The sequence below is a fragment of the Haemaphysalis longicornis genome, unplaced genomic scaffold, assembly GCF_048455015.1.
Source record: "Haemaphysalis longicornis isolate Haplotype H1 unplaced genomic scaffold, Haemaphysalis longicornis Haplotype H1 scaffold_9, whole genome shotgun sequence".
In the NCBI taxonomy this organism is placed as follows: domain Eukaryota; kingdom Metazoa; phylum Arthropoda; class Arachnida; order Ixodida; family Ixodidae; genus Haemaphysalis; species Haemaphysalis longicornis.
The window spans coordinates 153,287,366-153,299,586 of record NW_027526460.1 but is presented as its reverse complement, the minus strand read 5'-3'; the positions used below and the strand labels follow the sequence as shown (position 1 = coordinate 153,299,586).

Genomic DNA, 12,221 nt, shown 5'->3' with positions numbered 1-12,221 from the left:
AACTATGACGAAATTGGGACAAGAGTAGAGTTACTGAGTTGAAGAGAATAGCAAGCAAAATGCCGTCGGTGTGGGAAAGCAACCCAAGGCGCCTCCGGAATGTAAGACGAACACGAATCCCCACCGTCACGGCAGTGAGAGCCCTCTACCTGAGTGGTGGACCCAATGAATGTGTCCTGGCTTTCGACGTGGAATCGTTTGTTAGCCGCTTAGGAGTCCTACTGGAAGAGGGAGAGAAAGAGAGAAATAATCAATGTGTGTGCACGTGTGTGTGTGTGTGGAGGGGTTTTACTGATGGCTGGGGGATATTAGTTCAGCCACTGCACCTATAAAAAATAAATGAAAATGAAAAGCTGCGGCATGGATCCGCACAAAATGCACTGTCCCCCATATACACGCAGCACGTCCCTGAAGGTTCTCGCAAAACGGTTCATTCATGCAGACCTAAGCTGCGCCAGAACAGTAGAAAAGCGTTAGTATCCCATGCAGTATCACATGCTTAGCACCTTAATGCCATTTAAGTTCAAGTCCCACGTCATGAGGTCTACATAGAGAATGCATTATAGTTTCCAATGAATGGGCAATAAGGGTCAATTAGGTGCGGAAGAGGTCACGGCTGTTTTCCGTCAACCAAGATAGACCCCTACGCTGTGCTAATAATTTGAAATGCACAGGTTGCCGCATCCTGTCTTGTGAATGTAATTGGCAGCTCTTCGAAAAAAAGCAGATGGGTGGTTGACTTCACTTTGTCAGCTGAAATATTGCCGGTGACCCCGCACTGCGCAAAACGTCATTGCAGTTTTGTTGTGCACATTAAACCACTGCAATTATAAGGTTTATTTTTGAAGTTGCAGACAATATATTTACGACACTCGGCACCCATTCTGAAATATTCGAGTGCTTACCAGAATACAGTAATGGCAGCCCATTTTTCAGGCTGCTCTTTAAAATTAAATAAAAAAGGAGACGGCATTCAGGATAGCTCAATAGCCATCAAGAAATTATTGTTGCGAAGTGGGGTGCAGGTTGTAATGCGTAAGGAGGCGAGCCAGATCCCCGTTTCTGACATCTTTGTCACTGAGGCATTAGTATATTAATAATAATGAGCTTTTAATAATAATGAGCATTAGTAATAATGAGCTTTTAGGCAAATAACTAAGACTCGGAGTTGGCATGTGTGTCGTACGCTTGAAGAAAGACACAAAACTTACAATCTTCAATGCTGTGGATACCCAGAACCGGGTAGGAAAAATGCCGTAGCCCTGTAATGTGAAAGAAGGTCCTGCAGCACCTTGGAGACGTGGACAACCGCTAGAAAACGCCCACCTTGCCTCGGCACGACACAAAGTCACGTGCGATTGCGTGTTGGCACGACGGAGATGAATCCTTCTGTCTGTCATGGCTCTCACAGTATAGATAGTTTAGGAACACAAAAACAAGTCAGTAGTATTATTGCATGCGTCTATAGCTTAAAAAAGTACTAATGTAACATACAGCGGTGTTGTTGGAAAGACTGCTGAAAATTCACACAAAATTATTTGAGCTTGCTTATTGAAGAAGCAGCAAACAGGCGAATAGCAATGTGCGTTTCTGCAAAATGAGTTCTCGCTTTGGTGATACAGAAATGGTTATGTGCATACTCGACATCAGGCCTAAAGTTAATCTAGTTAACTGGTACGCAAGCTTGACGTAAAATGAGTTTGGTCTTGTGCGGCACGTCCTAAGCCTCAACGTTGTACCAACCTATCATTTAGGCCTGCATAAACACCTAAAGAACCGATTGCCGAAGGGTTCTCAGTCACTGTAACGTGGACACAAAAAAGAAAGGATTGCGATGAGTATGAAAGTAAACCCGATTTCCCGACGCACCGCGCCAAGTATAGAGCTGCCACAGCAAACTACCTCAGTGGCACAGTAGTCGCTAAAAACCAAAGACGTGCTTAGCGTCTTCTTAATTTATTTTGTTACACTTAGGTGAATAAATACATTGTAACAGTTAAATAGCTTCATGTTTCTAAAACTATTGGAAAAGTTGATATATTCGAATAATACTTTATTCGAAACTGCTGGCGTGATTTCTTTGGTGTACCTGGTCAAACCTATAAGGAAAATAACTCTGTAGCCGTAACTAGACGTCCACATCATCATGGGACTAATTTTGAAAGCAGACCAGAGAAAATTATATAACTTAAGGCAACATGTTCACATCTCGCTACAAACTATCGCGCGCTTCCGAACATTGCAACCTAATATATCGTTTAATAATTTTAACAACTCTATATCAGTTTCCACCAATAAAGGTGGCGGAATTTTCTGTTTGTCGTGTGCAACCTACATGATATAGATGCAATATTGTTCAGAAGACGCGCGATGTCAACAAGATAACAGAATAGTACAGCATGTCACTCGAAAACGCCTCATGTAACAATCTAAAATGCGGATTGAGTACACTAAGGCCCACTGGTGCACCGGGTGTTGAATGGAGGGAAGTCGTGCATGAAAAATGCAAATTGTCGTCGTTTTATTGCTGGAGCACAGCATTTCCCACTAGGCCCCTATGGTTTGTATCATTTGCCTTAAGAATACACCATAACTGCAACTCTTTGCTCTGCTGCCATTGACATGAGAGTTAGTTGCGATGGTAACGGCGGGTGCGTTCTTAGGAAGCTATGGCGCCAACAACTGGTTCGGTGCCATGGAGAGCCGAAAAGAAAATAGAAATCAAACGTTTAAAAAAGTTCCTAAGCCCTGCAGTTTTGTTGGATTCCAATTGGCGCTATGTGTTTCGTTAAAGTGCCAGAAACCAAATTATTCGTCTTGGCGAATGCATAATAGGTTGTGCAGTCACCATCCCCTGTTTCGTTAAATCGTAGCCACGCGTCTTGTGTATATTGGAAATGTCTGCATTCACAGTTTCGACACCACTATTCTTTCACCAAGCGATCGTTCAAGTTTAGGAAGTTAATGAGAATCCTATAGTTCTAGAACATACACGCCGCGGTGGCTCAGTGGCTAAGGCGTTGCGCTGCTGAGAGGGTTCGATTCCCGATGGAGGCTATGGAGGCGAAAAGCAAACACGCCCTTGTGTACGAGATTTCGGTGCACGTAAAGATCCCCAGGTGGGAAAATTAATCCGGAGCCCTTCACTACGGCGCGACGCATCGCATGCGTTTGTCGGTAATTTATGTCCTTCGATCAATCAATCAATCAGTTTTAGAACATGATCAACATTCTTTTATATACGCTCATATATTATGCTGTGAGATAAGCAGGCAAAATTTCGCTAAGTTCACATAGTTTGAATTCAGGTTTAGGAGCACATTTGAACACCTTTTCTGCGATGAGTAGTTCTTACCGGAAAACAGCGATTATGATCGTTGGTTCAAGACCAACCCGTTTTCGACCAACTTTTATGGCAACGCCAATGGCTGTGCTGAACAGGATAGGTCGCTTGATCTATATGCTGTGAGCATATTGGTAGGGATTGGTGCATTTTGAAGAACCAAAAAGGGCTAAAAGAAAGCAGACGAATACCCGTGCTACACGATATCTTTCAATTGACAATTGGGCTGCCCTCCACAGCTGCTCCCTATGTATTGAAAATGGGGCTCTCGATAAACAATCGGTTCAACGTCCTTCCGGAGGCCTTTGAAACGACCGTGTAGCGCAGGTATGAGCCTCAACAGGAGTACTCACCTTCTGCAACGTTTTGCACACTCATATCAGCCTTTCGTAAAGCAATATTTTTGTGCTCTATTTACTACTGGAGTTAAAGTAACGAATAACAAACAGAAGTGCGTTTGGCCGATAGCCCTTTTCAAGTCATGTTCACTTGGTGATCGTGAGTTTTGATCTACCCTTTTTTTACTACGTTGCAATGTATTGCATAGGTCCCCCCTTCATTGGGCTTGTCTGCCTATGAACCACGTTTTGTCATTGCGCTTGGAAAGTGGCAATATACGGGTAATAGCATTGGTATTATACGTACAGCGACATCGTCACAACCGCTTGAGCTAATATTTTTTTTTATAGGACAATACTTTTGTCGTAGTCATGGTTTTGCATGTTGGGAACAAAAAGCTTGATTTTGATTTATTGTGGGGTTTAATGCGCCGTTTCTCCACAAGTGATGAGGTGACTCCTAGTGGAATCTCCGGATTGATTTTGACCACATGGGGATCTTTAACGTCCGCCGAAATCTCGAGCTCACCGGGCGTTTTTGCCTTCGCGGCTGGGAATCGAACCCGCGTCCCTGGGCTTAGCAGCACAACGCCTTAGCCTCTGAACCACCATGGCGGGTGGAACAAAAAGCTTACACTCAATCTTTAAAAAACCTACAAATTTCACAACCTTTACAAACTTTAAGCTCTACAAACTTTACAAACATTTTACTAGGAAACCACGATTTTTGCCCGCGTGCGATACGATTGTCAAACCTGTGTGAAATGAAGGTGTATCTTTGTTGCCACCGTATTGGTTCAATACTGCAATTTCTCGGAAATAGCTGATGTCCAACATTTTACACCGCTTTTTCTTCACGTAGCAGGAAACTCGGCCGCATGAAGCGCGGGAAACATTTCTTACGGCACGCGGGCATCGTCAAGTCACTAATAAATAATTGGAACTCCTTGGTGAAAACATACATGCGAATACATACATACAAAACATACATGCTTTTTACCGTAATTTGTCGCACTGCTATGTATCTTTCAGCAAGCAACAGATCTGCGATGTTGCATTTGAGACACTTAACGATGCTTTTTCTTCTTCCCTTCTTTCACTGAGAGTGAAATAATTGTTTTGCCCTAAACCTTCCCAGGCGACTCTTGCCAAGGGGACAGCGGTGGCCCACTAATGCAAGCAGTAGAAGGCGAGGAGACAGTATGGACGCAGGTATGGTATATTGTGTTTATGTTTGTGACAGGTTCGTCCATGGCCGCAACCAAAACTCACCTACCTTTTCTTCCACCTGCTGCCCTGTTGTCGGGCACTGACTGAGCTCAGGGCGGAAGCTATGCACCCAACGACGAATGTTCACCGCACAAAATGCTTGAAGAAGTGTTCATTGCAAAAGTGTAAATTTGTGTTCTCAAACCTTACATTTGTGCGGAATATTCATGCACTTTGATTAGCATTTGTGCTTAGAGTGGCGGCTACGGTGACCCGTATTTGAGATACGGCTGCAGCTAACTCAATCGGGGTATGTTGTGAGGTATAGGTACTGCGCTTTATTGCATCAGTACATAAAAACACACCTCATCAAAGGGCATTGCTGTATCTTCGGCATACAAATAAACTCTTCCTATTAAGGCATTGCTATAATGTTCCAAGCCCGACAAATACGATCACCTCCACATAACAACAACTTGCGCCTGCACAGCCCGATTGTACCACACTGGAGCTGTGCACAATTCACATCATTATTACGGACACGCTCGTAAATACACGTTCTTTGCAGACATTGTCACGGCGTTACAAAAGAGAAATTTCAAAAAACACAGTGAAAAACGTAGACGTCAACGTCGTCTCTGGTTGCAGCGACGATGCGGCTGTGGCAGCAGTGCTCTGCGACTGCTTTAGTAATAGCAGCGGTAATATACTGTGGTTTATATAAAAAAGGCCAACTCACAGCAATTTTTACAAACTGCTACACCAACGGCAGGTTAATGGTGGCTTTAAGATGAACTTGCCATGTTAAACTGCGATGGTCAACTAGATTAGGTGACCGGAAAACCGAAAGTTGTTTTGCGAACTTCGCAGAATTTATTTCAGATATGCCGCGGTTCGAGAAATAGTTAATTCGCTAAGTACAGATTTCAAATGGTTCAGGGAGACTTTTATGCTTACGTTTTTTTACATGAGCGGGCCTCAGACAATATGAATTGACCATTTCTACGAAATACCCTCAAACAAAATTCGCGCCTTGACTGTGCGTAGATAATTAGATGCGATTTACGTGGACTGTTTTGAACGAGCATTTATTCAGCCCGCGCAAACCAGTAATTTATAAAATACTGTGTGATTGCAGGCTGATAAGGTAAGAATTATCTGCTAACTTTCTATCAGTATGCACCACTTGGAAGTTGAGAGGGTTTCCCTTGCAATGTTCACAAAATAAATAGGTTGTTTTGGTTTAAATGTTCTCCGAGCAATCGTAGATAATTTCACATTTTTCATCCCCCAGTTTCTTGAATTCTATGCAGTGAGAGTGAAAGAGATGCTAATGTGATGCTCACGTGATGCTAACTCACGCTGTCATGGCATGCTGAAATCTTCTGAGTTAGGCAGAAAACCTAACGAGTAATCAAAGAATATAACGAGTAAATTAACGAATCCCGGGTAATTATTTCACAGGCGCGCCTTCTTTTGATTCAGGCTAATAACCATCCAATTAAGAAATCATTGACCCCGTATACGCACAAATAAACGTCATCGTGCCAACGGTTTTTAATACGTAAGTTGAGAAGTCCTCCCACTCTCACGCAGCCGTAATTTAATTAGCTTTAGCACACTTAAGTGTTCGATTGTGCACACGAAAGGATTTCTTGGAAGCTAAAATAAATCATGTCATCCCTACAGTTATCCCTGTTTGAACAGCATTGAAATAGTTTGCTTTATTTCAGGCAATAAGCAAACATATTTCCGCACTCCCTCCCCCCCTTCTGCCCCCCCAGAACTAACTGCTATAGTGAGGACCAGTATCCATCCTGTCTATATCAACTCTGAACTCCTCTCTTAACTTCGCTGAGGTAAACGATAAAACGAAATTGAGGTGAAATGGTGAAACAATTGAAAAAAGGACAGCCCATGCCTACGTGGAGTGCAGGCTAGAGGGTAGCGACGTATGAAGCGCAACGACGGTAGTGCGGCATTGTTCTGATGAGCTGATTCTGATGAGCTGAGTATGATCAGAGTCATTGTCAGAAGAAGGCCTTGTATTCTTTCCTGAAAAGTGTTACAAAAAGGTATATATAGAAGAAGGTCTCCCATGACTAACAAACTCAAATCCCGGCCCTCAGCCCCGGCAGCTGTAGAGCTCCGGTCCACGGGGGCGGTTAGAACAGCGATACAGCAGAAGAAGGTAAAAATCTCTTGGTACGAACAGGCCGCCTTTTAAAGTGACCCTGGCAACGTCGAACGCACATACATTGTCTAGTGAGAGAAGCTTAGCTGTACTACTAGAGGAGGTCTCGTATATTAGGTCAAATATGGGGTTAATGAAAGTTAGAAGGACAGGAGAAGGCTTCATGGAGCCCACTAGCGGGAATATATTGTGCTACAGTGGACCCCAAGAAAAGATACAACACGGTGTGGCATTTTTAATCTGGGGAGAAACAGCAGGAAACCCGGATGAGATTTTGAGCACAAGGGAGAGGGCGGAAGCTGTTATGATCAATAAAAGCAAGCGGTAGAGGTTAAAGATAGGACAGGCCTATGCATCAACATGATGAAACCGTAGATCGCTTCTACCAGGACGTGCTATCGGCTGTGAAGGCAACAACGCAGTTCATAATTGTGACGGGAGACTAATGCAAAGGTCGGTAAGAAGCAAATGGGAGAAAGGTCAGGCGGAAACTACGGAATAGACAATCGTAACAGTCGATGACATACAGTGGTGGGATTTGCAGAGAGAAATCACTTGAGGTTGATGAACAGCTTCTTCAAAAATGAGGGAATAGGAAATGGACAAGAAAAAGTCCGGATGGTGCTACCAAAAACGAAATTGACTTCATTTTAGGTGACAATACCGAGATTTTGCAATGCATTGAGGGGCAAAGTGAGATTCGGAGCAGGGATAATAGAATAGTTGGATGCAAGCCAAGGCTAAATCTCAGAATATAATAAACGAAACTCGTGAAAACTAAAAACCCTGAATGAAACCAGTGAGAGCCAAATCGGGGAGTTAAAATGCCCTTTGAAAACAAATTGGCGCTTTAAGATAAGCAGAACGAGAACAGTGTAGACAGGCTAAACGACTACTTAACACCTATAATCCGTAAATCGGCAGCAGCTGTAAAAGACGCAACCTGTAATGAACAAACTGCCAAAGAAAACGAAGGAACTAATTGCCAAATGTAAGAACATGAAAGAGTCAAGCACGGCGGATCGGATTGTAGGTGCCGAGCTGTCAAAACCGATGAAGAGAAGTAAAGCAAGCAACATTGGTGCATAAAACAAGGCAGGGATCGAGGAAACGCTGAAAATAGGGGGAAGCTTGAAAGCCACTATGACAAAGCGATCCATCGGCAAAGACAGAATGTAGGCACTCAGAGATGAGTTGGGAAACATTACGTACAAATTGGATGCAATAATAAAGGTAGCAGGACGATTCTGCACCAGGATATATACCAGCGACGATAGGCTAGAGGAAATACTCGGTAAAAGTTCAATTGGCGATGTTCCACTAGTAACTAAAGAGGGCGTTAAAAGGCTGTCAAATGCATAAAAATAGGAAGAGCTGCTGGTGACGATTACATAACCGGACTTCGTTTCACGGAGGGAGGAGATATTGTACTGGAAAAGCTGGCCGTACAATTTACGGTATACTTCAAGACTCAAAAAGTTCTCATAGCCTGTAAGAGGCCAACATTATTCTGATTGATAAGATGGGAGCTCCCAAGTACCTCAAGAATTACAAACCCGTCAGTCTACACTCAGTTGTATACAAGCTGTTTGCTAAAGTTATAGTTAGCCGTATGGGCGACAGCCTGGATTCCAATCAACACAGCGAGCCGCCTGGGTTTTGGAAAAAGTACTCAACAACGGATCACATACATGTGGTCACCCAAGAGGTAGAAAAACCTGCAGAGCCCCTTTATATGGCATTTATTGATTACGAGAAAGCGTATATTTCGTACTCACCGCAGCCGTTTTACAAGCACTAAAAGATCCGAAAGGGAGTAAGACAGGGAGATATCATCTCTTTAAACTATTAACATCATATCTGGAGGGGGTATTTATTAAGCGTGACTGGGACGTAGGATTAAGGATAAAAGGAGAACACGTCGGGCATTTGCGGTTTGCGGACAACATAGTATTACTGAGTGACACTGGAAAACACCTGCAAACAATGCCTGTGGAACTACCATAAGAAAGCACGCCATGGGGCTAAAAATAAATATGAATAATTGTAAAGGAGTCAGGAATGACCAAAAAACGTCCTCCACAGCTATGAAAACGAAGCGCTAGAAGAAGTAAAATAATAAAACTATCTCGCACATATGGTGAGTCCTGCCCCCAACCACAAGAAAGAGATCCGGCGCAGAACAGGTATGTGTTGGGGAGCACTCGGCAAGCACTCCCAAATAAGAAAAGTAAGCTACCTCTGTCACTCAATAGAAAAATTTACAACAAGTGCATAGTGCCTGTTATGGCATACGGAGCCAACCTTTGCGCCTTAGTAAACTAGAAAGCGACCTCGGGTAGGATCAACGGGCCTCGAACAAGTAATGTTAGTTATAACACTCAGGGACAAGAAACGTGCTACCTGGACCACAGAACAAACTGGAATTGACGACATCGCGTTGCAAATAAAGTAAATATATCGAATTTGGCTGGCCATGTAGTGAGACGAACCGAATACCGGCGGATAATTAGGGTAACAGAGTGGTTACCAAGAGGTTAGTCTATAAGAAAGGTTAGGCCAATAACTCGATCGAGGGGTGAAATACACAAATTTGGGGGCAAACTGCGGACTCGAGCAGCGCAGGACAGGAGTGGTTGGAGGACAATGGGAGTTGCCTTCGTCCTGCAGTGTACCTGGGAAGGCTGGTGATGGGGTTGAAAATGAAGTCGTATAGTAATGTACCAAACAGACGTTTTAAAAGGTCGTAACGGATAGCCTTTCAGAGGGAAGATGTACGCGGCGTTTGTTGTGGCAGTCCTGATTGTGGCGGTCACGATAAAAGTCTTGTTTCTGTACCGAACGTCGGTACAGAAAGATATTTGCCTTCAGGCAGGCACACATCACCTCCTGCAAAAAAAACGTTTACTGAATGGTGAAGAAATAACCAGTGGTAATACAGTGAGCTCTTTCAATCCTATTGCTTTATGTTTTCTGTGACCTCGCAGGTGGGCATTGTGAGCTGGGGTGGAAAATGCAAGCCAGAGAAATTCAGCTTCTACACCGACGTCTCGTACTACGTACCCTGGATCCGAAGGCACATGGATGCTGACGCTCCTGCTGAAGCTGGGGGGCCTGGCAACGGTGGAGACAACCAAGTTGCCGATCATTCGGTTGTCCAACACTAGAGAACTGCAAGGAAACTGTCGGCTAAGCAATCAGCGCGGTCTTGGAGTGCTCTACATAAAGCCAATTGCAACAGCCACCTCAGCTCAGTATTGTTCTACTTGGTTTGTTGTGCACGGGAATAAAACCAGTCGAAGAATTGTCAATACCTGCAGCAGCCTGTGACTGAATATTAAACTGATGCTATGTACTGTTTGCAATAGAACAACGCAAAAAAAATGAACAAAAGGAGCTAATGGTGCCGGATCGTCGGCGAATCACCATTTGGAGAAGGGCGATAGTCACCGGCGTCATTACCGAACAGAATTATATCGCCGATTACGCACCACTAATCACGAACTAGCCAATCACATCTAAGTAAGTAAAATACTAATAAAACGATTGTGAAATTTGGAGACTCTATTGAAATAAAGCGTCCTTGTCTATACCCAACAATTCTGTGCGCTCTTTGTCGTTGACGTAGTGACCGGGCCACTGTCCTGATAATCCAATATAGCAAATCATGAATTTGAATTTGAGTTTGAATTTATTTTCTTTTATCTTGCAATAAGAATTTCTGCAATACAAGATTTCAGACGGAGGTCCCAGAGTCAGAGACTGAAGGGAGGACCTCCTGTTATTCATTAAACAGACAGAAACAGATGTGGTAAGCACAAGTATATTAATCAACGAAATGCAAAATAATAACAGCAAGATAAATTATGGGATGAATACAAGAACATAATAAGCAAGAAACCTAAATATAGTAATGCAAGAAAAAAGAAAAAACTATTATCACCAAGATAAGGAACGGTGTATATAAAAGAACATAATGAGCAAGAAACATGATAATGCATATTAATAGCCGAACACAAGCATAGCGCATCCAACCAGACTACTAGCACGGTTGGACTTCATTGCACATTGGGTAGAAGGGCTTTGGTTTTTTTCGCTCCCTCGGATACGCCGCGCGCAATTTCCTGAGTTGGTAGATGCGAGAGCGGAGGTAAGTCATCAATAAATCCAGCCAATATCTACCCAGTTCTATCTCCTATGGAAGCTGGGTTTTTCGTGCATGACCTTGCTGTTCCACCGAACTAGTTTTTGGAGTACGCGAGCTCACCTAACTTTCTTTAGCTTAGTCACGTAAAGTTTCGCTCTAAAACCTCGTCGACTTCCGCTTCGGCTTTCTTGCGCAGGTGGTCCCAGTCCGTGATGCTTGCTTACCCCAGTTTTGCCTTTATGTCGGGTCCACTGAGGGTCACACAGATCACGTCGTGGTCCGAGCCGAGGTTCTCACCGGCGTTGTGCTAGGCAACATCGAGGTCCCCCCGTACTAGCGTCAGGCCCGGGGTGGTGTCTCTCGTCGCGCCGCTGGCCGTCCTGGTCGGTATGCCCGGCTCGTTTACAACTGTCATGTCGTGGTCTTCAAGCGCTTTTGCGAGTTGCTTCCCCCTCTTGGACGATTACTTGTAACCCACCTGCGTGTGAGCGGCGTTGAAGTCTCCTAATATGAGTGTCGGTCTCGTTTGTGCTTCTTTCACGCAGCCTAAGATGCTGACCTCAAAGTCGACTGCCCGTCTCGAAGGTCGGCAATAGGCGTTCAGAACGAATACATTACCGGCATTTCCCACTTTTCTGTCGTGAATTTCGATTAACGTGTGCTCGAAGCCGCGTTAGGAAGTAACGTGGTGCGTAGCCGCCACGTTACTGCGCACCAGGGTTGAAGAAAGCGACGACGAAGCCAAGACGTATCGTGCGTGGGCTGAGAAGCAACGCGCACTAGTGGAGAAGTGCACGCAGAAGATAGACACGACAACGCAGGTTCCCTGCGTGGACAGCAGACTCGCCCACATGTTGGGGGCTAGGCTTGGAGAGATTTTTCAAAACTTCTTTTTAAATATGGTGCAACAGAAGACGCGCAAGGCCTTAGCAGTGCATTTGCTAATTGGTCTGGGCCAGCTGCTTTTGACACATTTAGGTTCTCCAGCAG

General features: G+C 44.2%; 1 protein-coding gene across 1 annotated transcript in view; it reads left to right on the top strand.

Annotated features, from left to right (window-relative positions):
• Positions 1-10,403, top strand: part of LOC144153675 (complement factor B-like) — a 142,940-nt gene extending 132,537 nt beyond the window's left edge. Inside the window, exons 18-19 of the mRNA XM_077685334.1 lie at positions 4,820-4,893; positions 10,072-10,403. Of these exons, the coding sequence (XP_077541460.1) occupies positions 4,820-4,893; positions 10,072-10,251 (254 nt within the window). The 3' untranslated portion in view covers positions 10,252-10,403. The remainder of the gene's footprint in view (positions 1-4,819; positions 4,894-10,071) is intronic.
• The last annotated feature ends 1,818 nt before the right edge of the window (positions 10,404-12,221 follow it).